Below are 26,297 nucleotides of genomic sequence, written 5' to 3'. Positions count from 1 at the left end.
AAGGAATAAGTCATTTAAGAGCAGCAGTAAAATAACAATAGCAAAGGCTATATACAGGGGGTACCGGTACAGAGTCAATGTGCGGGGGCACCAGTTAGTCGAGATAATTGAGGTAATATGTTTTTATTTTTTATTTTATTGAACCTTTATTTAACCATGAAAGGCTCATTTGAGATTTAAAATCTATTTCTCAAGAGGTTCCTGGCCAAGATAGGCAGCACCAAGTCATTACACAATTACAGACAGACAACATGAAAAACTACAGGTAATCTAGTAAAAAAACATAGAATTCACAAGAGTATAACAAAATCATAAAACAGAAAAATTCCTACATCAATGATTTAAAAACACCAATTGGGACAGGTTCTTCCAGTTTAAAAGTATTTTGTTAGGCATTCCAAGCTGACGGCGCAGAGTACATAAAAGCCATTTTACCAAATTCAGTTCGGACATTTGGAACAGTAAGCAGGATAAAGTCCTGCGAACGAATTGCAATAAAAATGCCCAAATAATATGTTATTAAATCCAAAATGGCTTTGTAAATAAAAGTGACTGATCCTTGACTAGAGAAGGCCAGCCAACCCTTGTTCATAAAGTGCAGTGGTGCATAAGGGTTTTGCAGTTTAAAATACATCTCAAAGTGCCACGGTGAAGGGTGTCCATTGATCTCACTGAGTGGAAGCGTTCATATATCAAATATCCCCATAGTCTAGTAAAGGCATAAATGTAGCTGATACTAGCCTCCTTCTGGCTTCAAAAGAAAAACAGGCCTTATTCCTAAAATAATATCCCCATAGTCTAGTAAAGGCATAAATGTAGCTGATACTAGCCTCCTTCTGGCTTCAAAAGAAAAACAGGCCTTATTCCTAAAATAATATCCCCATAGTCTAGTAAAGGTATAAATGTAGCTGATACTAGCCTCCTTCTGGCTTCAAAAGAAAAACAGGCCTTATTCCTAAAATAATATCCCCATAGTCTAGTAAAGGCATAAATGTAGCTGATACTAGCCTCCTTCTGGCTTCAAAAGAAAAACAGGCCTTATTCCTAAAATAAAAATATCCCCATAGTCTAGTAAAGGCATAAATGTAGCTGATACTAGCCTCCTTCTGGCTTCAAAAGAAAAACAGGCCTTATTCAGTCTAGTAAAGGCCTTATTCCTAAAATAATATCCCCATAGTCTAGTAAAGGCATAAATGTAGCTGATACTAGCCTCCTTCTGGCTTCAAAAGAAAAACAGGCCTTATTCCTAAAATAATATCCCCATAGTCTAGTAAAGGCATAAATGTAGCTGATACTAGCCTCCTTCTGGCTTCAAAAGAAAAACAGGCCTTATTCCTAAAATAATATCCCCATAGTCTAGTAAAGGCATAAATGTAGCTGATACTAGCCTCCTTCTGGCTTCAAAAGAAAAACAGGCCTTATTCCTAAAATAATATCCCCATAGTCTAGTAAAGGCATAAATGTAGCTGATACTAGCCTCCTTCTGGCTTCAAAAGAAAAACAGGCCTTATTCCTAAAATAATATCCCCATAGTCTAGTAAAGGCATAAATGTAGCTGATACTAGCCTCCTTCTGGCTTCAAAAGAAAAACAGGCCTTATTCCTAAAATAATATCCCCATAGTCTAGTAAAGGCATAAATGTAGCTGATACTAGCCTCCTTCTGGCTTCAAAAGAAAAACAGGCCTTATTCCTAAAATAATATCCCCATAGTCTAGTAAAGGCATAAATGTAGCTGATACTAGCCTCCTTCTGGCTTCAAAAGAAAAACAGGCCTTATTCCTAAAATAATATCCCCATAGTCTAGTAAAGGCATAAATGTAGCTGATACTAGCCTCCTTCTGGCTTCAAAAGAAAAACAGGCCTTATTCCTAAAATAATATCCCCATAGTCTAGTAAAGGCATAAATGTAGCTGATACTAGCCTCCTTCTGGCTTCAAAAGAAAAACAGGCCTTATTCCTAAAATAATATCCCCATAGTCTAGTAAAGGCATAAATGTAGCTGATACTAGCCTCCTTCTGGCTTCAAAAGAAAAACAGGCCTTATTCCTAAAAAAGGCATAAATGTAGCTGATCCCCATAGTCTATTCCTAAAGGCATAAATGTAGCTGATACTAGCCTCCTTCTGGCTTCAAAAGAAAAACAGGCCTTATTCCTAAAATAATATCCCCATAGTCTAGTAAAGGCATAAATGTAGCTGATACTAGCCTCCTTCTGGCTTCAAAAGAAAAACAGGCCTTATTCCTAAAATAATATCCCCATAGTCTAGTAAAGGCATAAATGTAGCTGATACTAGCCTCCTTCTGGCTTCAAAAGAAAAACAGGCCTTATTCCTAAAATAATATCCCCATAGTCTAGTAAAGGCATAAATGTAGCTGATACTAGCCTCCTTCTGGCTTCAAAAGAAAAACAGGCCTTATTCCTAAAATAATATCCCCATAGTCTAGTAAAGGCATAAATGTAGCTGATACTAGCCTCCTTCTGGCTTCAAAAGAAAAACAGGCCTTATTCCTAAAATAATATCCCCATAGTCTAGTAAAGGCATAAATGTAGCTGATACTAGCCTCCTTCTGGCTTCAAAAGAAAAAACAGGCCTTATTCCTAAAATAATATCCCCATAGTCTAGTAAAGGCATAAATGTAGCTGATACTAGCCTCCTTCTGGCTTCAAAAGAAAAACAGGCCTTATTCCTAAAATAATATCCCCATAGTCTAGTAAAGGCATAAATGTAGCTGATACTAGCCTCCTTCTGGCTTCAAAAGAAAAACAGGCCTTATTCCTAAAATAATATCCCCATAGTCTAGTAAAGGCATAAATGTAGCTGATACTAGCCTCCTTCTGGCTTCAAAAGAAAAACAGGCCTTATTCCTAAAATAATATCCCCATAGTCTAGTAAAGGCATAAATGTAGCTGATACTAGCCTCCTTCTGGCTTCAAAAGAAAAACAGGCCTTATTCCTAAAATAATATCCCCATAGTCTAGTAAAGGCATAAATGTAGCTGATACTAGCCTCCTTCTGGCTTCAAAAGAAAAACAGGCCTTATTCCTAAAATAATATCCCAATTTCAGCTTACATTTTTTTGTAAGTTGTTGAATATGCAATTTAAAAGAGGCCGTCATCATTTAAAATTCCAAGATATTTATATGAGGTTACAACCTCCATCTCCTTGCCCTGACAGGTAGTAATAGGTGAAAGGTTCAGAGGTCTATTTCTTGCATTAGAAAACACACTTAGTTTAGTTTTGTCAGTATTGAGGATAAGCTTCAATTGACACAAGGTACAGTTGAAGTCGGAAGTTTACATACACTTAGGTTGGAGTCATTTTTCAACCACTCTACACATTTCTTGTTAACAAACTATAGTTTTGGTAAGTCGATTAGGACATTTACTTTGTGCATGACACAAGTAATTTTTCCAACAATTGTTTACAGACAGATTATTTCACTTCTAATTCACTGTATCACAATTCCAGTGGGTCAGAAGTTTACATACAGTAAGTTGACTGTGCCTTTAAACAGCTTGGAAAATTCCAGAAAATTATGTAATTTAAACAAAGATCGTACTTTTTGGAGAAATGTCCTCTGGTTTGATGAAACAAAAATAGAACTGTTTGGCCATAATGACCATCGTTTAGTTTGGAGGAAAAAGGGGGAGGCTTGCAAGCCGAAGAACACCATCCCAACTGTGAAGCACGGGGGTGGCAGCGTCATGTTGTGGGGGTGCTTTGCTGCAGGAGGGACTGGTGCACTTCACAAAATTGATAGCTTCATGAGGCAGGAAAATGATGTGGTTATATTGAAGCAACATCTCAAGACATCAGTCAGGAAGTTAAAGCTTGGTCGCAAATGGGTCTTCCAAATGGACAATTACCCCAAGCATACTTTCAAAGTTGTGGCAAAATGGCGTAAGGACAACAAAGTCAAGGTATTGGAGTGGCCATCACAAAGCCCTGACCTCAATTCTGTAGAACATTTTTTGGCAGAACTGAAAAACCGTGTGCGAGCAAGAAGGCCTACAAACCTGTGTGGAGTGCAATAGAGATTGCATCATCTGTGGATCTGTTAGGGTGGTATGCAAATTGGAGTGGGTCTAGGGTTTCTGGGATAATGGTGTTGTGAGCCATGACCAGCATTTCAAAGTATTTCATAGCTACAGACGTGAGTGCTATGTGTCGGTAGTCATTTAGGCAGGTTACCGGGGTGTTCGTGGGCACAGGCACTATGGTGGTCTGCTTAAAACATGTTGGTATTACAGACTCAGACAGGGAGAGGTTGAACATTTCAGTGAAGACACCTGCCAGTTGGTCAGCGCATGCTCGCAGTACACGTCCTGGTAATCCTTCTGGCCCTGCGGCCTTGTGAATGTTGAGAGCGTGATCACATAGTTGTCCAGAACAGCTGGTGCTCTCATGCATGTTTCAGTGTTATTTGCCTCGAAATGAGCATAGAAGTAGTTTAGCTCGTCTGGTAGGCTTGTGTCACTGGGCAGCTCTCGGCGGTGCTTCCCTTTGTAGTCTGTAATGGTTTGTAAGCCCTGCCACATCTGACGAGCGTCAGAGCCAGTGTAATACGATTCAATCTTAGTCCTGTATTGATGCTTTGCCGGTTTGATGGTTTGTCGGAGGGCATAGCGGTATTTCTTATAAGCTTCCAGGTTAGAGTCCCGCTCCTTGAAAGCAGCAGCTCTAGCCTTTAGCTCGATGCGGATATTGCCTGTAATCCATGGCTTCTAGTTGGGGTATGTACGTACGGTTTCTGTGCACTTATTAAGCCAATGACTGATGTGGTGTATTCCTCAATGCCATCGGTAGATTCCCGGAACATATTCTAGTCTGTGCTAGAAAAACAGTCCTGTAGCTTAGCATCTGCTTCATCTGACCACTTTTTTATTGACCGAGTCCCTGGTGCTTCCTGCTTTAATTTTTGCTTGTAAGCAGGAACCAGGAGGATAGAATTATGATCAGATATGCCAAAGGGCGAGGGAGATCTTTGTACTCATCTCTGTGAATGAAGTAAGGGTGGTCTAGAGTTTTTTTTTTCTCGCTCTGGTTGCACATTTAACATGCTGATAGAAATTTGGTAAAACTGATTTGTTTCCCTGCATTAAAATCCCACTAGGAGCGTCTCTGGATGAGAGTTTTCCTGTTTGCTTATGGTGGAATACAGCTCATTCAGTGCGGCCTTACTGCCAGCATCAGTCTGTGGTGGTATATAGACAGCTACGGAAAATACAGATGAAAACTCTCTAGGTAGGTAGTGTGGTCTTCAAGCTTATCATGAGATACTCTACCTCAGGCGAGCAAAACCTTGAGACTTCCTTAGATATTGTGCACCAGCTGTTTTACAAATATAAACTGTCTTACCAGAGGCTGCTGTTATATCCTGCCGATACAGTGTATAACCAGCCAGCTGTATGTTTATAATGTCGTTGTTCAGCCACGACTCCGTGAAGCATAAGATTTTTGTTTTTAATGGCCTGTTGGTAGAATAATCTTCCTCGTAGGTCGTCAATTTTATTTTCCAATGATTACAGGTTAGCTAGTAGAACGGAAGGCAGTGGGGGTTTATTTGTTCGCCAACTAATTCTCAGAAGGTAGCCCGAACTCCGTCCTCTTTTTCTCCGTCTTCTCTTCACGCAAAGGACGGGGATTTGGGCCTGTTCCCGGGAAAGCAGTATGTCCTTCACGACGGACTCGTTAAAGGAAAATAAAAGCTTCTGCGACAGCCTGCTGGGGCAGAGCCAAAGGGGAAATCGTGGATGTATTACATTATCTGTTAGAGGAAAATAACAGCTTGATGTAGGTCACAGCTTGGGAACAGCTTTGAGTTATAATCTTAATTAACAGCATCTTCTACAACAAAGATTCCCATATGGTTTGATTTGCCGCACGCTAGTCTCTCATGGATCGCAGCAACAGCCATATATTTCGGCCAACTTTTGGTCACAGAAACTCACAGCGATCACTTTACTATCATCTATGAAGGTAGACTCTGCAAAATGACGTTGTCACGAGCAGCACCGGAGATATTGAGATGAGCGAGATGCAACACACAGTATCTGTGCATGTGTACGGGTTTGCTTCATGCTGTTCACACTCTTAGTTGTTACGGTAATGGACCCACTATGCTGTTTACTTTCTGCATCTATCTCATATTGCCCACCTTTTAAAGTCATGTAAAGTGATGCATCTCTCTCGTCTCTGTCTTCCTATAGGTTGTGTGAGGAGTCGGTAGTAGAGGACCTCTCCAGGCTCCACAGGCGTGTGGCATCCCTCAGGATCAGTGTCCAGACCGAGGCAGAGATCCAGCAGCTCACACAGCCTTTCCTGGAGGTACGGACCTGAACTAGATTCTAGAACATGGATTTAGAACACACACTGATCTAGAAAATATATAATTCTAGATCTACAGCACATCTATGGTGTCTAGTGAAGTGAGAATTTATGAACTCACAAAGAACAAAACTGAAACTCACATGGCTTTGGTTACCTCTGAGTCTCTTCCCTCCATATTTGTCCTCCTTCGTCAAAATACACAACAGTCAGTCTAATTTTGATATCTCTCTCTCTCTCTCTCTAACTCTCTCTCGTGTGCGCTCTCTCCATCTCTCCTCCATGTCTCTCACGCTCACTCGCACTCACCCTCTCTCTTTCCTTTCTCTCTCTTCTCTCTCCTCTTCTCCATCTCTCTCTCTAGGTGGCAGAGGAGCGTCTGAAGGAAGCAGAGGATGAAGTGGAGGGGATGAGGATGTCCAGTCAGGCTCTGGTCCAGTTCTTCTGTGAGGATGACAGCACTTTTAAACTGGAGGAAGCCTGCAGGGTCTTCCACTCCTTCTGCCTTCGCTTCCAAAGAGCCGTACAGGTGAGACCGACTGCTTTACATCAAGCTGCCTGCATGGGTTCCCACTACGTACATATTGTAAAAATGTATGAAAACTAAAACAAATGCCTTTTGGTTGTAATTCAAGGTTAGGGTTGGATTTTAAAATAGGATTTTAAGAAGATAATTTGTAGAACTAGGTTGGGCTTCCGACTTTGCAACTTGGGAAGATATTGACGACCCTCCTCATGACAGCAATATGAGGTAGTGGGATGGATGAGTGGGATGGATACCGTAGATGTAGACAGAAGATAGAAGCGTAGATGCTGTGCTGATAAATGTATACTTGATGTTTCTTCTTTTACCTGAAACTCATTGAACTCGTCCTGTTCCCTCTCAGGAAAACACTGAGCGGGAACAGAAGGAGCAGAAACGGATAGAGCGTGAGATGGTGGAGAAGCGTCGCTCCGTGGCCGTGTGTACAGGGCTGGACCTAGACCTGGCTGTGGCTACGGGTCGGGTGTCCCCACCGGGAACCCAGGAGAACCAGAATGACCTAGAGAAAACCCTTGAGAACCTGAGCCACACCTGGAGCCGGCGCAGCCTTAGAACCCTGGAGAACCGCAGGCACTCCCACCACCCCCAGAACTACACCTCTGTTCCTATTCAGACATCCCCGGGTTTGGTTAGAAACATATCCCCCCAACTCCACCTTAGCTCCTCCAACCTCCAGACCTCTCCAGGGCTACCCTGCCCCACCTACCCCAACCAGGAGAGACCATCCCTGGGGACCGAGACCAAGACAGAGCCCCTGGTCCGTCAGCACCAACAAGTCCTGGAGACTAAGGGACCAAATCATGAAGGGACAACTCAGACTCAAGTCTCAGAACCACAACATGAACTGACTTCTAACATCATTCAAACCCAGTGTGGACATAGATTCAAATTCCCCCAAAACAGGCAGGACACTATTGCCTTTGTCACCCAAACCCAACATGGAATATTTAAAAACGTCATTGATAGCCGACATGCACCAACGGCTCGAGTGACTCAAACTCACGATGAACGGACAGTTGATGCCGTCCCTGACCCGTGTGTACTGACCACTAAGTCTATGGCCAGTCCTTATAGACACTCCTCCACTACCACTACTGCCATCCCCAGTGTGAGAAGAAATACCATTGGTCTTAGACACAGGTATGACCTAGAGGGAACTGACCCTACCCCTGTTTCTCAGGCGAAACACACAGACACCTCTGTCAGAGTCGCAGCGCATCAGGACCCTGACCTCGCTCAGCTAACAGGGTCAACGGTATCTCAGGTCACTCAGCAGCCCTTCGAGAGCCAATCAGAAACATCCATGGCCACCGCCACCCCAGACGGTGTCCAATCACAATCCCAGGAGGCTAAGGGAGCCAATGAGACCACACCAGGACGTGGTGGTGCCTCGGAGCTGAGGCTTTCACCTGAGGGCGGACCAACCCAGCAGAGGGAAACCGAATCTGTGGAACAGAGCTGGCTGCCTCCGAGCCTACCAGAACTTAGCCCACAGCGGGCACAGGAATGCCCAGAGGTCTCCAGCCCTGACAGGGAGAGGGACCGGTCATACCCATGTGTGGGCGAAACCCTTGAGTGCCACACCCTGGTCCGAGGTCTGCGTTCCTACGACAACCTAACCCCTCCTCCCACCCCTACCACAACACTCTCCAGAGCCCCACCCAGCCTCTGCTCCAAGTGGAGGAAAGCGAAGCAGGCGGAGACTCCAGGGGCTGGTTCTGGGTCTCCAATGGGGAAAGAGGACTCTCGGGGCGGGGGGAAGTCTCCTGTTGTCCGAGGTGGGGCTAAGCGGGGCTTGGTACCCAGGGCAGGTCTACCGAACAATACTGCTATCCATAGGGTGCGTTTTATTACCAAACCGGAGACACAGACACCCACCGGCCCCGTTCCAAATCCTAATTTACAGACTACACCACGTTCCACTCATCTGGCATCCCCGTCCATACCCAGCGCCTCCATACGCTCCTCCCCCATCACACGTCCTACTACTACCCAGACAGAGGTGAAGCGGCGCGGTAGCACCAGGAGTGAGAGGAGCCAGGCTGTGGGTGAGAACCAGCAGCAGACCCCAGGGAAACCCACCTTGACCCGCCGGGCATCAGAGAGAGCTGGACTGGGGCTTGGACCAGAGAGGGAGAGGACTTCTAGCACCAGCACCAATAGTAGTACAGCTACCACCCAGCCAGCCTTTGTCAGAGGCTCTCCTCTCAGGGTCACCAAACGTCTTGCCCCCACCTCCAACTCTGAGACCCAACACTCCTCTCAGCCCCGCTCCACACACAGCCCCTCCTCTGCTACAGCTAAAACCATCCGTACAGCTGCTACAGCTGCGTCCAGGACTAAAACAACCAAGACGAGCCCCAGTACAGATCCCTCTAGAGCTGCTGTCTCTGCCTGCAAAACCCCCACAGCAACACGGATACCTGGACCTAAAATGGCCCGTCCTGCCTCCTCGCCCATGTGGAAGTGATCGTGGGAGATCATACCACTTTTTCAGTCTTCTGTCCACATGCCTCGGTGTGTTTATGTTTGTGTCCACTGTACATGTATGCGGGTATCAATAAATGACTTGGTGAATTGTACCAGACCTCTCTGTTCTGGAGGGGTAGGCAGTTACTGGTCCATGCAGACTCTATTGAGCTTGTCCAGAATCGATGGGGTGTTTTCACTTGGGTCTGTCTTATTGTAAAGTGCAATTAAGGACATACGAAGTACCTGCCATACTCGCTCTTGTCTGGCAGGAAGATGACAAAGAACTGCAACTTGAACAAAATGGCTGCCACTGCATCACTCTACATTTACTATGTTTTGCAAATGGACAGTAGGTGTACTGTCACTGTAGATAGAATTGTCTTCTGTTCTACACTCTACCTCCATCCACTAGTGTCCTGTCCATGCAACAGGGCACTTCAAGGAGATACTCTAACCACCTCACACCCAACCTGGACTTTGTGAAGCTACTGAAATGGGTGCCTCATTTGTTGTTCAAGAAAATCATTTGTTTAGAATAATTTGCCACTGCGGCCTCCTCTGTGCCTTGGTCTTCCAACAGATCACTCTCATCGACCAGTCTTTTTAGGTTGCATGTTGTATGTTGAAAATGGCGTGTTCGTCTTCAAAGGTTATTTTATTTAACTTTATCTGCATCCCAAATTGCACCCTATTCCCCATATAGTGCACAACCTTTGAGCAGGGCCCCCAAACAGCTCTGGTCCAAATGAGTGCACTATGTAGGGAATAATTTCCCTCTGTTTTGAGCGGCCATTCTTAGAACTGTATTTCTACACCTGTTGTGCTGTTTCATTAGATGCATGGACCAAACTCAGATTGAATAGATGGAATTTCGCTTTTGTTGTTTTCTCACCTTGGGCTATCGATTTGCCCAATCAGCAATCAATCGGTATGATATCGAAATGATTATTGGTAATTGATTTTATTGGTTATCCTCATCTTGAATGTGCTCTTCATTCTGACACACTTTAAGTTGCTAGGATACTCACTGTAATATTCTGCTGCTGTTTATATCAAAACGATCTTAAAATGAACGGCATGAATTGTTATCCATGGCAACAATGTGTGTATTTGTAAATAACATATCAAATAAAGTTGCTAATCAGACTCGGGGTGTGGTTGTTTGTTTTAGAAATGACGTCACTAAAGGACTTTCTGTTTAAAGACGACAGAGAAGTCGAAGGCAGGTGTTCTTCAATGCACAGCTCTGCTTATTAGTTTTTTTCTTGCAGTTACTATCCTCCACAGTCTGAGTTCCCCCAGGTATCTGGAGGGTCCCGTACTGCTGTGACCCTCCCGATGCACCCTGTTCCCTATATAGTGCACTACTTTCCCTCACAAACCTATGTGAACTATATCGTGAATAGCCTGACATTGGTCACAGTATTTTACACTAGAGAACTGTCTTGATCACCAAGCTGCTGGCTCATTATCAGCATCATGAGACTACTTCCTCCTCCAGAGACAAAGCTGTCCTGCTCTACTAACCAAGCTGCTGGCTCATTATCAGCATGAGACTGAGAGACAAAGCTCAGCATCATGAGACAAGAGCTGTCCTGCTCTACTAGCCAAGCTGCTGACTCATTATCAGCATCATGAGACTACTTCCTCCTCCAGAGACAAAGCTGTCCTGCTCTACTAGCCAAGCTGCTGACTCATTATCAGCATCATGAGACTACTTCCTCCTCCAGAGACAAAGCTGTCCTGCTCTACTAACCAAGCTGCTGGCTCATTATCAGCATCATGAGACTACTTCCTCCTCCAGAGACAAAGCTGTCCTGCTCTACTAGCCAAGCTGCTGGCTCGTTATCAGCATCATGAGACTACTTCCTCCTCCAGAGACAAAGCTGTCCTGCTCTACTAACCAAGCTGCTGACTCATTATCAGCATCATGAGACTACTTCCTCCTCCAGAGACAAAGCTGTCCTGCTCTACTAACCAAGCTGCTGGCTCATTATCAGCATCATGAGACTACTTCCTCCTCCAGAGACAAAGCTGTCCTGCTCTACTAGCCAAGCTGCTGACTCATTATCAGCATCATGAGACTACTTCCTCCTCCAGAGACAAAGCTGTCCTGCTCTACTAGCCAAGCTGCTGGCTCATTATCAGCATCATGAGACTACTTCCTCCTCCAGAGACAAAGCTGTCCTGCTCTACTAACCAAGCTGCTGACTCATTATCAGCATCATGAGACTACTTCCTCCTCCAGAGTCAAAGCTGTCCTGCTCTACTAAAGCTGCTGGCTCATTAAGCTGCTGACTCATTATCAGCATCATGAGACTACTTCCTCCTCCAGAGTCAAAGCTGTCCTGCTCTACTAACCAAGCTGCTGACTCATTATCAGCATCATGAGACTACTTCCTCCTCCAGAGACAAAGCTGTCCTGCTCTACTAACCAAGCTGCTGGCTCATTATCAGCATCATGAGACTACTTCCTCCTCCAGAGACAAAGCTGTCCTGCTCTACTAACACACCATTGTCCTCTTTTCCATCTCCTTTTCTCTCCCTCTCTCCACTGCCCCTCAGCTTCTCTCCTTTTCTCTCCTCCTCTCCATGTCTTGACACAGTCCTCCTCAGGCCTGTAACCGTTGCCATGGTGACACTGCAGGCGTCCTAGAGAATCTCCTTGGAGAATTGGGGTGAGAAGGGTGTGGGTGTAAGAGTCCAGTGGGAGAGCTCTGTTTACAGGCCACAGTGACACGGATGATGCCAGAACCTCCTGGAGGGCAGAGCAACAAACTGGCGCCTCTTTGTCTCCCCTGGTTGTCTGGTGGTTGGTCAGCACTGACCTCTTAACCACTCTCTGTGTCCCAAATTACACCCTAGTGTATTCCCTTTATAGTGCACTACTTTTGACCAGGGCAGTGTGCTATATAGGGAAAAGGGTGCCATTTTGGACGTATCCATTGCTTTACCTTGATCAGTGTATAGACGGGAGATGTGACTTCATTGATGAGTCTGCCAGTGGGGGTGGGCTGGTCCATTTTCAGCCCAGTGGGCTTGTTTAATGTATTTTTTTATGCGCAAAACAATCATTATCTGGCTAATAGTTGGGTGTGGAAGCTTTGAAGAATAAAATGGGCCGGTTTGGGGGCCTTAAGGAAAGAAATGGGCCGGTGTGTTAGAAATGCCAGGACCGATTTCGGGTCCCAGTCTGCCCCGCTCTGCCAGAGTAGGTCCGACTGAAATAGTGTAAAGTATTCTAAAATGGCTTCCCTTCCTATTCCTTGTCTGCTTGTGATGAAGAGTTACTCACAACCGCTCTGTCACTGTCAACAAACATACATGGACTTCAATGCAGATGTTGCTCTACAAAGTTTCTGAACAGAACTGGCCAATGTACCCTACCGTTAAGTTAAAAGTAACCAGTGAAGGCATGTTAGTCGGTGTCAGTTCTCTCCAGAAGAAAGTGGACAAAGCCGATGAGACATGGTAATTAGTAACACTGTGTAATCTGTGCCGTTTGGAATGGTGTCAGAAAACTGATCGTTTTAGCGATCGGTCAAGGGTCACATTTTTGGGAAACGGAGAGGCCTGTCCGACATCCAACCAAATGATTGATGTATTTAAACAGAGATGTCACACTGAGATGTACATCTCTTTTTCAAGCGAGCCCTGATCAAGAGAGCAGCATACATTTCATTTTTTTATTTAAATTTTACCTTTATTTAACCAGGCAAGTCAGTTAAGAACAAATTCTTATTTTCAATGATGGCCTAGGAACAGTGGGTTAACTGCCTGTTCAGGGGCAGAACAACAGATTTGTACCTTGTCAGCTTGGGGATTTGAACTCGCAACCTTCCGGTTACTAGTCCAACGCTCTAACCACTAGGCTACCCTGCCACCCCATTGAGCAATATGTAACAATGAATGGAAGTTAAAACAGTGAAAGTGCATAAAAGAGCTTAAAAGAGTAGTCAGTCAGGGTGCAGCACCCGTCCAATACTGGATTTAAAATGATCAATCAGAATAAAATATAAATGCAACATGTAAAGTGTTGGTTTCATGAGCTGAAATAAAATATCCCAGACATTTTCCATACACACAAAAAGCTTATTTCTCTTAACTTTAGTGCAAAAATATGTTAACATCCCTGTTAGTGAACATTTCTTCTTTGCCAAGATAATCCATCCACCTGACAGGTGTGGCATATCAAGGAGCTGATTAAACAGCATGATCATTACACAGGTGCACCTTGTGCTGGGGGGCAATAAAAGGCCTCTCTACTACACAATGCCACATACAGTGCCTTGCGAAAGTATTCGGCCCCCTTGAACTTTGCGACCTTTTGCCACATTTCAGGCTTCATACATAAAGATATAAAACTGTATTTTTTTGCGAAGAATCAACAACAAGTGGGACACAATCATGAAGTGGAACGACATTTATTGGATATTTCAAACTTTTTTAACAAATCAAAAACTGAAAAATTGGGCGTGCAAAATGATTCAGCCCCTTTACTTTCAGTGCAGCAAACTCTCTCCAGAAGTTCAATGAGGATCTCTGAATGATCCAATGTTGACCTAAATGACTAATGATGATAAATACAATCCACCTGTGTGTAATCAAGTCTCCGTATAAATGCACCTGCACTGTGATAGTCTCAGAGGTCCGTTAAAAGCGCAGAGAGCATCATGAAGAACAAGGAACACACCAGGCAGGTCCGAGATACTATTGTGAAGAAGTTTAAAGCCGGATTTGGATACAAAAAGATGTAAGCTTTAAACATCCCAAGGAGCACTGTGCAAGTGATAATATTGAAATGGAAGGAGTATCAGACCACTGCAAATCTACCAAGACCTGGCCGTCCCTCTAAACTTTCAGCTCATACAAGGAGAAGACTGATCAGAGATGCAGCCAAGAGGCCCATGATCACTCTGGATGAACTGCAGAGATCTACAGCTGAGGTGGGAGACTCTGTCCATAGGACAACAATCAGTCGTATATTGCACAAATCTGGCCTTTATGGAAGAGTGGCAAGAAGAAAGCCATTTCTTAAAGATATCCATAAAAAGTGTAGTTTAAAGTTTGCCACAAGCCACCTGGGAGACACACCAAACATGTGGAAGAAGGTGCTCTGGTCAGATGAAACCAAAATTGAACTTTTTGGCAACAATGCAAAATGTTATGTTTGGCGTAAAAGCAACACAGCTCATCACCCTGAACACACCATCCCCACTGTCAAACATGGTGGTGGCAGCATCATGGTTTGGGCCTGCTTTTCTTCAGCAGGGACAGGGAAGATGGTTAAAATTGATGGGAAGATGGATGGAGCCAAATACAGGACCATTCTGGAAGAAAACCTGATGGAGTCTGCAAAAGACCTGAGACTGGGATGGAGATTTGTCTTCCAACAAGACAATGATCCAAAACATAAAGCAAAATCTACAATGGAATGGTTCAAAAATAAACATATCCAGGTGTTAGAATGGCCAAGTCAAAGTCCAGACCTGAATCCAATCGAGAATCTGTGGAAAGAACTGAAAACTGCTGTTCACAAATGCTCTCCATCCAACCTCACTGAGCTCGAGCTGTTTTGCAAGGAGGAATGGGAAAAAATTTCAGTCTCTTGATGTGCAAAACTGATAGAGACATACCCCAAGCGACTTACAGCTGTAATCGCAGCAAAAGTTGGCGCTACAAAGTTTTAACTTAAGGGGGCTGAATAATTTTGCACGCTCAATTCTTCAGTTTTTGATTTGTTAAAAAAGTTTGAAATATCCAACAAATGTCGTTCCACTTCATGGTTTTATTCTTCACAAAAAATACAGAAAATGTTGGCAAAAGGTCACAAAGTTCAAGGGGGCAACCGGCCTCACAACTGCTGGCCACATGTATGGTGTTGTGTGGGTGAGCGGTTTGCTGATGTCAACGTTGTGAATAGAGTGCCCCATGGTGGCGGTGGGGTTATGGTATGGGCAGGCATAAGCTACGGACAATGAACACAATTGCATTTTATGGATGGCAATTTGAATGCACAGAGATACCGTGACGAGATCCTGAGGCCCATTGTCGTGCTGGTCATCCACCAGCATCACCTCGTGTTTCAGCATGATAATGCACGGCCCCATGTCGCAAGGATCTGTACACAATTCCTGAAAACTGAAAATGTCTCAGTTCTTCCATGGCTTGCATACTCACCAGACATGTCACCCATTGTGCCAGTTTGAGATGCTCTGGATCGAAGTGTATGACAGCGTGTTCCAGTTCCCGCCAAAATCCAGCAACTTCGCACAGCCATTGAAGAGTGGGACAACATTCCACAGGCCACAATCAACAGCCTGATCAACTCAGAGATGTTTCGCACTGCATGAGGCAAATGGTGGTCACACCAGATACTGACTGGTGTTTTGATCCAAGCTCCTGCTTTTTTTCAAGGTATCTGTGAAATCCATAGATTCGGGCCTAATTTATTTATTTCAGTTGACTGATTTCCTTATATGAACTGTAACTCAGTAAAATCTTTTAAATTGTTAAATGTTCTGTTAATATTTTTGTTCCGTATCATTTTGTGATGAGCCATGCTTGGCTGCCCAATGACTTTTGGCATGGTCTGACTACTGTTGATTTAGTTGTTGATTTGAGATCTATACATACCGGTTTTATAAAACAATCAAATATATACCAACATTTGAACGTGCATGTTTAGTGTAAGACATGTTTAAGATAACGAGCAAGGTTATTTTCTGGGTGAAATCGTTATTTATAAAGCATTATGGTTTATAGTGCCATCTAGCGTCCGAATGACTTGTCAGCTCTAAGTAAGAAGAAGGAAAACGACAACTACCATGATGCCTTAATCAACATAGAACGTGGTGGGCGTTTAAGAAAGGTCCCCGGATGCAGTTGTGATTGACTGTACACTGCTAAAAAGTTTCGCTCTAGTCGAGAGGTGGTAAGAGAAACAACTTTTTTGAATATAGATCATTCTTGCAAGCCATTGTTATACTTGTATGTATACTAACACTGTGCTAATTGTGGCTGTTAGTTACTTATTGTGTTTAGGAAGTAGAAACTTCGAGGAATTCCATATGCTAGTTCCTTAGCTTTCCATCTAGCTGGCTGGCTAGTAACTTATGGGTACGCCCAAAAGTTGACGACCTAGGATAGCAATTTTATTGTTGTCTAATTTACTCAGGCGTTACACTTTATCATAGGTAAATCCTTGTACTTAACTGGTACCTTGCTAATTAAGAAGACTTGAGCAAAAGTTAGATAAGTAATGAAAACAAAGTTCAGTCAGTGCTCTGCTGCTGATTTCTGTTTCGCCGGCAGGCTCCAGCCGGTGGACTTTGATTTTGAGACAAAGGTTAGAGGAAACTAAAACTGTCCAGCAGTAACAATCAATCAGACATTTACTCCGCTTCTACTTCTATTCTCTCTCCCTCTCTTTCCTGCTCTCCTCACTTTCTCTCTCCCCATCCTCTTTCTGCCCAGCGTCTGCAGTCCGTGTGGTAGGTCGGTGTTAGGAAGGCAACAGGACAGGAGACAGAATGCAGAACGTAAAGTGTGTAGTGGTGGGGGACGGTGCCGTGGGTAAAACATGCCTCCTCATCTCCTACACCACCAACGCTTTCCCTGAGGAGTACATCCCCACCGTGTTCGACAACTACAGCGCCCAGGTGTGTGTGTGTGTGTGTGTGCGTGTGTGCGTGTGTGTGTGTGTGTGTATATTACACGTATGTTTTACACAAATGTTTACACACTTGTGTGTTTGTCACAGATGACGGTTGATGGCCGCATCATCAGCCTCAACCTGTGGGACACAGCCGGACAAGAGGAGTACGACCGCCTCCGCACTCTGTCCTACCCCCAATCCAACGTCTTCGTCATCTGTTTCTCCATTGGGAGTCCTTCCTCCCACGCCAACGTCCGCCACAAGTGGCACCCGGAGGTGTCTCACCACTGCCCCAGCGTGCCCATCCTCCTAGTGGGGACCAAGAGGGACCTGAGGAGTGATGGGGAGACGGTGAAGAAGCTGAAGGAGCAGGGTTTAGCTCCCACCACACAGCAACAGGGGAACAGCATGGCTAAGCAGATAGGAGCGGTGAAGTACATGGAGTGTTCTGCTCTGACACAGGAAGGGGTCAGGGAAGTGTTCAACGAGGCAGTACGGGTTGTGTTGTATCCCGTTACCAAAAAGAATGCCAAGAAGTGTGTACTGTTGTAATGGAGGGACACAGATGGGGAGAAGGAGGGAGAGACAATGACGGCGCAAGGTTGAGTTTGTTGGAGGAGATGGACTCAGCCCCCAGGCCTCTCGGCCCCCTCTGCCTCTTGGCCCCCTCTGCATCTCGGCCCCTTTGCCTCTCGGCCCCTTTGCCTTTAATGACTCTTGATTCAGCTCACTTTTCTCCTTCCTCCAGCCCCTCAAAATCAAATCTGGAACTCAGTCAGTTCCACTGCTTTTTCCCCTAATTCCCCTCTAATCAGGGACTGATTTAGACCTGGGACACCAGGTGGATGATTCTCCTCTAATCAGGGACTGATTTAGACCTGGGACACTTGGTGTGTGCAATTAATTACAAGGTAGAACAGAACCAGTTGTTCGGACCTTTGTAGGGTCAGAGCTGAGTACCCTGGCTCTATTCCTTGTCCTCAGAGTTTAATCCACTTCTAATTCTATCATCACCAAGTTGACTATTCCAACAGGGTGCAGATAGCCTCACTCCTCCCAGTCCGCTCAAACCTGTGTTAGTGTTATCACTTGATTTTTTTGTTGTTTTGTTGCAATGTTCGAAAGATGCTTCTGCGTAAATAATCGGTCTGTTTTGTTTCGTATGATCCCTTGCCATTAAGATGTTTCTTAATATGCCATGTTGGCTGATAGAGATGCAGAGATGAGCTCTGCCTTAGTAAGAGGTTAATCATTACCTCAATCACAGCCTCTCCAGTCGGTTATTCAGGCTATCCATCCAGGACTGTTGAAAACACACCTGGAAATAGCCTATACGTTTTGGGCATCTTCTTCTGTACCGTTCTCTGCTTTAGCTAGGTGTCCAGTTTACCTTCTTAATGTCCCTTCAAATGGATATTAGCCTAATCCAAGTATGATGCAAGGGCCAAAGCAATGGGTTTGTGTGCAGACATTTTAAAATCAATCAATGAATGGATTGGTTGGATGAATGTTGTGAGTTTGTATGATTTAATGCTGACAGGAATGGTGGAATGACGGACATATCAGATTGTCGGTTCTAGTTATTTATGCCAATTACATTTTAATGTGCCTAATTGTAAGATATCTGACGTTTATTGTATCTACCTTATTGATTATTTGCTTTAGATGCCAAAACTGTTGAGTAGGTGTGTGTGTGTGTGTGAGAGTGAGATACTAGAGTTGATTAAACTCCACGTTACATCCTCTCAGAAGAACCAAAGCTTTAAATGAAACCAAAGCTTCTTAATCAAAGTTCCATGAAACCACTTTTTGACACAATGTTTCTCCCCTCGGTCTACTCTAAGACGGATGTAGCCCCATAACTGACATCAGAGCAGTGTTGTGGGTGTTGTGGTGTGAACTTGTGTTCACAGCCCTTAGCGTTTGCCTCTAGAATGCTACAACCTATATAATGCTGGGGTTTGATTACTGGTTGTGATAACTGACAATAACTACAACAGGAAATAGGGCTAAGATTGCACATTTATTTTGGCATATTTGTTTTTGCATTTGATGAAGTAAATGAAACATGGGCAGTATAGTCTGGACATTTGATAGGGTATCATGCTGAAAATGTACAGGGTCAGACCTATTTACATGTGCATCACAAATGGCACCCTACTGCCTTTTTAGTGCTTCAAGGAAGTAATAGGGTACCATTTGTGACTCACTCAGAGTATTAAAGAATAAAACCAAGAGAGCAATTAAAACTCATTCCTATTTTATATAATCTTTTTTTTTTAAATCTATATATTCAGGTGTTCAGCTGGTATTTTGAATATAAACTTAACAGTAACCAATCATGGGAGTTCACGCCTAGGTAGGGAGAGAGATGCAAATGATTGTTTGAGGAAAAAAATCTGTGTGTGAAGAAACATACCACTCCACCTCAAGTTCTAGAGGGAGTTTTTATTCTGTCATGTGGAGATCCTTCAGGGCTCCGTGGAAACAGATGTTGGTTGAACATATTGCTGAGACTGTTTGGAGTGTTTAGGAGAATGAAAGCATGTCTGTCAGTGTAAATGCTATGGGTTGCTTGTTGTGCTACCGTGTCCTGATATTTACTCTGTCTAAACAGAACACACACCTGTGGCTTTTTTGTCTGCGGTCTTACAGCTAGCTGTGTGTGTGTGGGCCAGTGTTTCCAGAACTCCTGCGGCCCCCAAGGGGGTTCATGTTGGGTTTTTGCCCTAGCACTACGCAGCTGATTCAAATAATGAAAGCTTGATGATTTTTGGATCAGCTGTGTAGTGCTAGGGCAAAACCCCAAATGTGCACCTCTTGGGGACCCTGGGACCGAGTTTGGGAAATAATGGTGTAGGCTAGTGTGTATGTGTGGGGTACTCTATAATACAAGGCTGGTGTGTGGGGTACTCTATAATACAAGGCTGGGGTGTGTGTGTGTGGGGTACTCTATAATACAAGGCTGGTGTGTATGTGTGGGGTACTCTGTAATACACTGGGAACTTGATTTGTTTGTAGAATTTTTGTAATTTCATATATTCTGAACAAAAATATAAATGCATTATGCAACAATTTTTTGGGATTACACTGAGGTACAATTCATATAAGGAAATCAGTCAATTTAAATTAATGAATTAGTCCCTAATATATGGATTTCACATGACTGGGAATACAGATATGCATCTGTTGGTCAAAGATATCATAAAAAATGGTTTCACGCTATCTCTATGCATTCAAATTCAATAAAAGGAAATTGTGTTCATTGTCTGTAGCTAATGCCTGCCCATACCATAACCCCACCGCCACCATGGGGCACTCTGTCCACAATGTTGACATCAGCAAACCGTTGGCCCAGACGACGCCATACACGGGGTCTGCGGTTGTGAGGCTGGTTGGACGTACTGCTAAATTCTCTAAAATGACGTTGGAAGCGGCTTACGGTAGAGAAATTTAACATTTTATTCTATGGCAACAGCTCTGGTGTACATTCCTGCAGTTACCATGGCAATTGAAACTTCCTTTAAAACATGAGACATCTGTGGAGTAGTGTTGTGAAAAACTGCACATTTTAGAGTAGCCTTTTATTGCCCCCAGCACAAGGTGCACCTGTGTAATGATCATGCTGTTTAATCAGCTTCTTGATAGGTCACACCTGTCAGGTGGATATGAGAAATGCTCACTAACAGGGATGTAAACACATTTGTGCACAACATTTGAAAGAAATATGCTTTTTGGGATCTTTTATTTCAGCTTATGAAACGTGGGACCAACACTTTACATGGTGTGTTTATATTTTTGATCATTGTATATCAAAAGTCTATTTGTATAAAAGAACAATGAAATGATTTTAAACTATGCTAAATAAAATTGTTATAGTTAAATAGGGATATTGTGCTATTTCCTGTGAGGTGTTCTCTGCTTCTGCAGATTGTGAGCTTGTGGGTTCAAAGTGGGTGAACCTGTAGGTGTGGCTGAAGCCTGCAGGATACATTGTTAATGTGACTTATTATTGACTAACCAAATGGAACAGAGCTTAGATCATGTAAAGCTGTGGACATCAAATGATGAACGTGAAATGGAAACTTTTCATGACACAGTAGGTTCTAGAACACAGCTCTAAGTATCAGGTCATTATACAGTAGGGTCTAGAACACAGCTCTAAGTATCAGGTAGGGTCTAGAACACAGCTCCTAGCATCAGATTATGACACAGTAGGGTCTAGAACACAGCTCTAAGTATCAGGTCATTATACAGTAGGGTCTAGAACACAGCTCCTAGCATCAGATTATGACACAGTAGGGTCTAGAACACAGCTCTAAGTTTCAGGTCATGACACAGTAGGGTCTAGAACACAGCTCTAAGCATCAGGTCCCAAGTGGCTACATGTACTGTATGTATTCAGTCCTTTTTAAAAGTTACATTTAGGCTACTGTGGCATATTTATTAGCACAGTCTTTGATGGAAATAAGAAATTGCTGCACTAAAATACATGTACATCTGTATTTTGTAGTTTGTGTTGAGTACATAATCATTCTTCAACACAAGATGGCGACAAAGTCCCTCAGTTTTATTCCACATTCCCAGATTGACACTCTCCTTTGGTTTACACACTAGTGTTACAAAACCTTTTTCATTCAGAGGGTGTGTCCCAAATGGCACCCTATTCCCTTAATAGTGCGCTACCTTTTAACCAGTGCCCACATAGGGCTTGGTTCAAAAGTAGTGCACTATACAGGGAATAGTGCCGTTTGGGACACAGTTTCAGACTTAATGTTCCACCCTCCTCACCTCTTCTCTCTGAGTCATCCTTCAACTCAGCAGACACCTACAAGTTCCATCCATTCTTCCTGCTCTAGAATGTCAAAGTGTTGCTAACTCTGAAAAATCTCTGTGACCTTCGTGGGAGTTGTCTCTAAAGACATGATAGATGTGTTGAACTTCACCAACAAACTCCCACAACAGTATGAATATTCTCTGTCCTGAAATGTTTTATTCCATTCAGGTTTGTGTTCTATTCAAGAGGTTGACATTTTTGGCACAGAATATTTAGCAGGCCAACATTTAGTAGACACAATATGGACATTAAACTGTTTAGAAGACATAGAAGATGAACCGAAAATTATCAACAACAACCATACCGATTACTTATCGCAGGCCTTTTTCTGATATTGTTCATTACGATACATAGCCTATACTAGAAACATTTAAAGTTTTAAATAAAATACATCTGCTAATATGGGTGATTATTAATGGGACAATTAATGGCATCAACCATCAAACTAGTAGTATTTATTTAATAGTTTAAAGGTTCATTTTAAAATGGTTGTTTACAGGTAGTCTAGTGGTTAGAGTGTTGGACTAGTAACCAAAAGGTTGCAAGATCAAATCCCTGAGCTGACAAGGTAAAAATCTGTTGTTCTACGCATGAACAAGGCAGTTAACCCACCGTTCCTATGCCGTCATTGAAGATAAGAATTTCTTTTTAACTGACTTGCCTTGACATCAACTTTGTGCATGGCACAAGATTATTTCACTTATAATTCACTGTATCACAATTCCAGTGGGTCAGAAGTTTACATACACTAAGTTGACAGTGCCTTTAAACAGCTTGGAAAATTCCAGAAAGTGATGTCATGGCTTTATAAGCTTTTGATAGGCTAATTGCCATCATTTGAGTCAATTGGAGGTGTACCTGTGCATGTATTTCAAGGCCTACCTTCAAACGCATTGCTTCTTTGCTTGACATCATGGGAAAATCAAAAGAAATCAGCCAAGACCTCAGAAAAATTATTGTAGACCTTCACAAGTCTGGTTCATCCTTGGGAGGAATTTTCAAACGCCTGAAGATACCACGTTCAGCTGCACAAACAATAATAGGCAAGTATAAACACCATGGGACCACGCAGCCATCGTATTGCTTAGGAAGGAGACGCGTTCCTGTCTCCTTGAGATGAATGTACTTTGGTGCGAAAAGTGCAAATCAATCCCAGAACAACAGCGAAGGACCAGCAAAGGATCTTGTGAAGATGCTGGAGGAAACAGGTACAAAAGTATCTATATCCACAGTAAAACGAGTCCCATATCGACATAACCTGAAAGGTATCTCAGCAAGGAAGAAGCCACTGCTATAAAACCATCAAGATCGTACTTTTTGGAGAAATATCCTCTGGTCTGATGAAACAAAAATAGAACTGTTTGGCCATAATGGCCATCGTTATGTTTGGAGGAAAAGGGGAGGCTTGCAAGCCGAAGAACACCATCCCAAACGTGAAGCACGGGGGTGGCAGCATCATGTTGTGGGGGTGCTTTGCTGCAGGAGGGACTGGTGCACTTCACAAAATAGATGGCATCATGAGGGAGGGAAATTTGGTGGATATATTGAAGCAACATCTCAAGACATCAGTCAGGAAGTTAAAGCTTGGTCGCAAATGGGTCTTCCAAATGGACAATGACCCCAAGCATACTTCCAAAGTTGTGGCAAAATGGCTTAAGAACAACAAAGTCAAGTTATTGGAGTGGCCGTCACAAAGCCCTGACCTCAATCCTATAGAACATTTGTGGGCAGAACTGAAAAAGCGTGTGCGAACAAGGAGGCCTACACACCTGACTTAGCTCTGTCAGGAGGAATGGTCCAGAATTCACCCAACTGATTGTGGGAAGCTTGTGGAAGGCTATCTGAGACGTTTGACCCAAGTTAAACAATTTAAAGGCAATCCTACTTGAGTGTATGTAAACTTATAACCAACTGGGAATGTGATTTTTTTTTTAACTAGGCAAGTTAGTTAAGAACAAATTCTTATTTTTAATGACGGCCTAGGAACAGTGGGCCTTGTTCAGGGAAGAACGACAGATTTGTACCTTGTCAGAGGGCTGGGGGATTCAAACTTGCAACCTTTCGGTTACTATCTCAATGCTCTAACCACTAGGCTACCCTGAAATAAAAGCTGAACTAAATCATTCTCTCTACTATTATTCTGACATTTCACATCTTAAAATGAAGTGGTGATCCTGACCTAAGACAGGGAATGTTTACTAGGATTAAATGTCAGGAATTGTGAAACACTGAGTTTAAATGTATTTGGCTGAGGTGTATGTAAACCTCTGACTTCAACTGTAATTGTATTGATATTTCCCAGCTCTACAAAACATCCACTTAAACTTCTAGATGCAACTAATTAAGAACAATGTTTGAATTGACCACCCCTCATACAGGACTGGCCACCACTCATAGAGGACTGGCCACCCCTCATACAGGACTGGCCACCACTCATAGAGGACTGGCCACCCCTCATACAGGACTGGCCACCCCTCATACAGGACTGGCCACCACTCATAGAGGACTGGCCACCCCTCATAGAGGACTGGCCACCCCTCATAGAGGACTGGCCACCCCTCATAGAGGACTGGCCACCCCTCATAGAGGACTGGCCACCACTCATAGAGGACTGGCCACCCCTCATACAGGACTGGCCACCACCTCATAGAGGACTGGCCACCCCTCATAGAGGACTGGCCACCCCTCATAGAGGACTGGCCACCACTCATAGAGGACTGGCCACCACTCATAGAGGACTGGCCACCACTCATAGAGGACTGGCCACCCCTCATACAGGACTGGCCACCACTCATAGAGGACTGGCCACCCCTCATACAGGACTGGCCACCACTCATAGAGGACTGGCCACCCCTCATAGAGGACTGGCCACCACTCATAGAGGACTGGCCACCCCTCATAGAGGACTGGCCACCCTCATAGAGGACTGGCCACCCCTCATACAGGACTGGCCACCACTCATAGAGGACTGGCCACCACTCATAGAGGACTGGCCACCACTCATAGAGGACTGGCCACCACTCATAGAGGACTGGCCACCACTCATAGAGGACTGGCCACCACTCATAGAGGACTGGCCACCACTCATAGAGGACTGGCCACCACTCATACAGGACTGGCCACCCCTCATAGAGGACTGGCCACCACTCATAGAGGACTGGCCACCACTCATAGAGGACTGGCCACCACTCATAGAGGACTGGTCACCCCTCATACAGGACTGGCCACCCCTCATAGAGGACTGGCCACCCCTCATAGAGGACTGGCCACCCATCATAGCCTGGTTCCTCTCTAGGTTTCTTCCTAGGTTCTGGACTTTCTAGGGAGTTTTTCCTAGCCACCGTGCTTCTACACCTGCATTGCTTGCTGTTTGGGGTTTTAGACTGGGTTTCTGTACAGCACTTTGAGATATCAACTGATGTACGAAGGGCTTTATATATAAATACATTTTGATTTGATTTGAAGTCAGGAACACCTTCATCTATAGGCCTACAAACATGCATGAAAGTTCCTCTGGTACTGAGCTGAAGACAGCTAAGTTAATCTGGTACTGAGCTGACGACAGCTAAGTTACTCTGGTACTGAGCTGAAGACAGCTAAGCTCCTCTGGTACTGAGCTGAAGACAGCTAAGCTCCTCTGGTACTGAGCTGAAGACAGCTAAGCTCCTCTGGTACTGAGCTGAAGACAGCTAAGTTACTCTGGTGCTGAGCTGAAGACAGCTAAGCTCCTCTGGTACTGAGCTGAAGACAGCTAAGTTACTCTGGTACCGAGCTGAAGACAGCTAAGCTCCTCTGGCACTGAGCTGAAGACAGCTAAGTTACTCTGGTACCGAGCTGAAGACAGCTAAGCTCCTCTGGTACTGAGCTGAAGACAGCTAAGTTACTCTGGTACTGAGCTGAAGACAGCTAAGCTCCTCTGGCACTGAGCTGAAGACAGCTAAGCTCCTCTGGCACTGAGCTGAAGACAGCTAAGTTACTCTGGTACCGAGCTGAAGACAGCTAAGCTCCTCTGGCACTGAGCTGAAGACAGCTAAGTTACTCTGGTACCGAGCTGAAGACAGCTAAGCTCCTCTGGCACTGAGCTGAAGACAGCTAAGCTCCTCTGGCACTGAGCTGAAGACAGCTAAGTTACTCTGGTGCAGAGCTGAGGACATCCACTGTAAAGCCTGGATAGTAGAGAACAGAAGAGAAGAAAGGAGAGGTCCCTATGGATCTGAGGTTCAGATAAAGCCTCTGGCAGAGAACTGAAGAAGAGAATATACCAAGGACTTTACACAATACAGACAGAATATTTCCATTTCAGATTTCTCTCCCTTCCCCTCTCTGTCCACCCCCTCTCTGTCCACCCCCTCTATCTCTCTCTCACCCCCCTCCCCCAGTTCCATTAAAGAGCTAGGCCTATGTAGCCGGCGCCACTGTGCCACAAACAGCATTGCTTCCTACACTCCCTGCCGGTA

General features: G+C 44.2%; 2 protein-coding genes across 3 annotated transcripts in view; both read left to right on the top strand.

The window, feature by feature from the left end:
• The window catches only part of LOC112221235 (FH2 domain-containing protein 1), a 38,853-nt gene extending 28,361 nt beyond the window's left edge, over positions 1-10,492 (top strand). For both annotated transcript variants that reach the window (XM_042303365.1, XM_042303364.1), the window contains exons 10-12: positions 6,213-6,330; positions 6,695-6,859; positions 7,218-10,492. In XM_042303365.1, the coding sequence (XP_042159299.1) occupies positions 6,213-6,330; positions 6,695-6,859; positions 7,218-9,344 (2,410 nt within the window). In that variant the 3' untranslated portion in view covers positions 9,345-10,492. The remainder of the gene's footprint in view (positions 1-6,212; positions 6,331-6,694; positions 6,860-7,217) is intronic.
• Positions 10,493-16,174: 5,682 nt separating this feature from the next.
• Positions 16,175-20,268, top strand: LOC112221236 (rho-related GTP-binding protein RhoG). Its single transcript, XM_024383398.2, has 3 exons — positions 16,175-16,280; positions 16,823-17,007; positions 17,109-20,268. The coding sequence occupies exons 2-3, from the start codon at positions 16,879-16,881 to the stop codon at positions 17,553-17,555; spliced, it is 576 nt and encodes a 191-aa protein (XP_024239166.1). The 5' UTR covers positions 16,175-16,280; positions 16,823-16,878; the 3' UTR covers positions 17,556-20,268.
• The last annotated feature ends 6,029 nt before the right edge of the window (positions 20,269-26,297 follow it).

The sequence above is a fragment of the Oncorhynchus tshawytscha genome, linkage group LG21, assembly GCF_018296145.1.
Source record: "Oncorhynchus tshawytscha isolate Ot180627B linkage group LG21, Otsh_v2.0, whole genome shotgun sequence".
NCBI classification, from domain to species: Eukaryota; Metazoa; Chordata; class Actinopteri; order Salmoniformes; family Salmonidae; genus Oncorhynchus; species Oncorhynchus tshawytscha.
The sequence above is the reverse complement of the archived record's forward strand: the minus strand, read 5'-3'. Positions and strand labels throughout refer to the sequence as shown.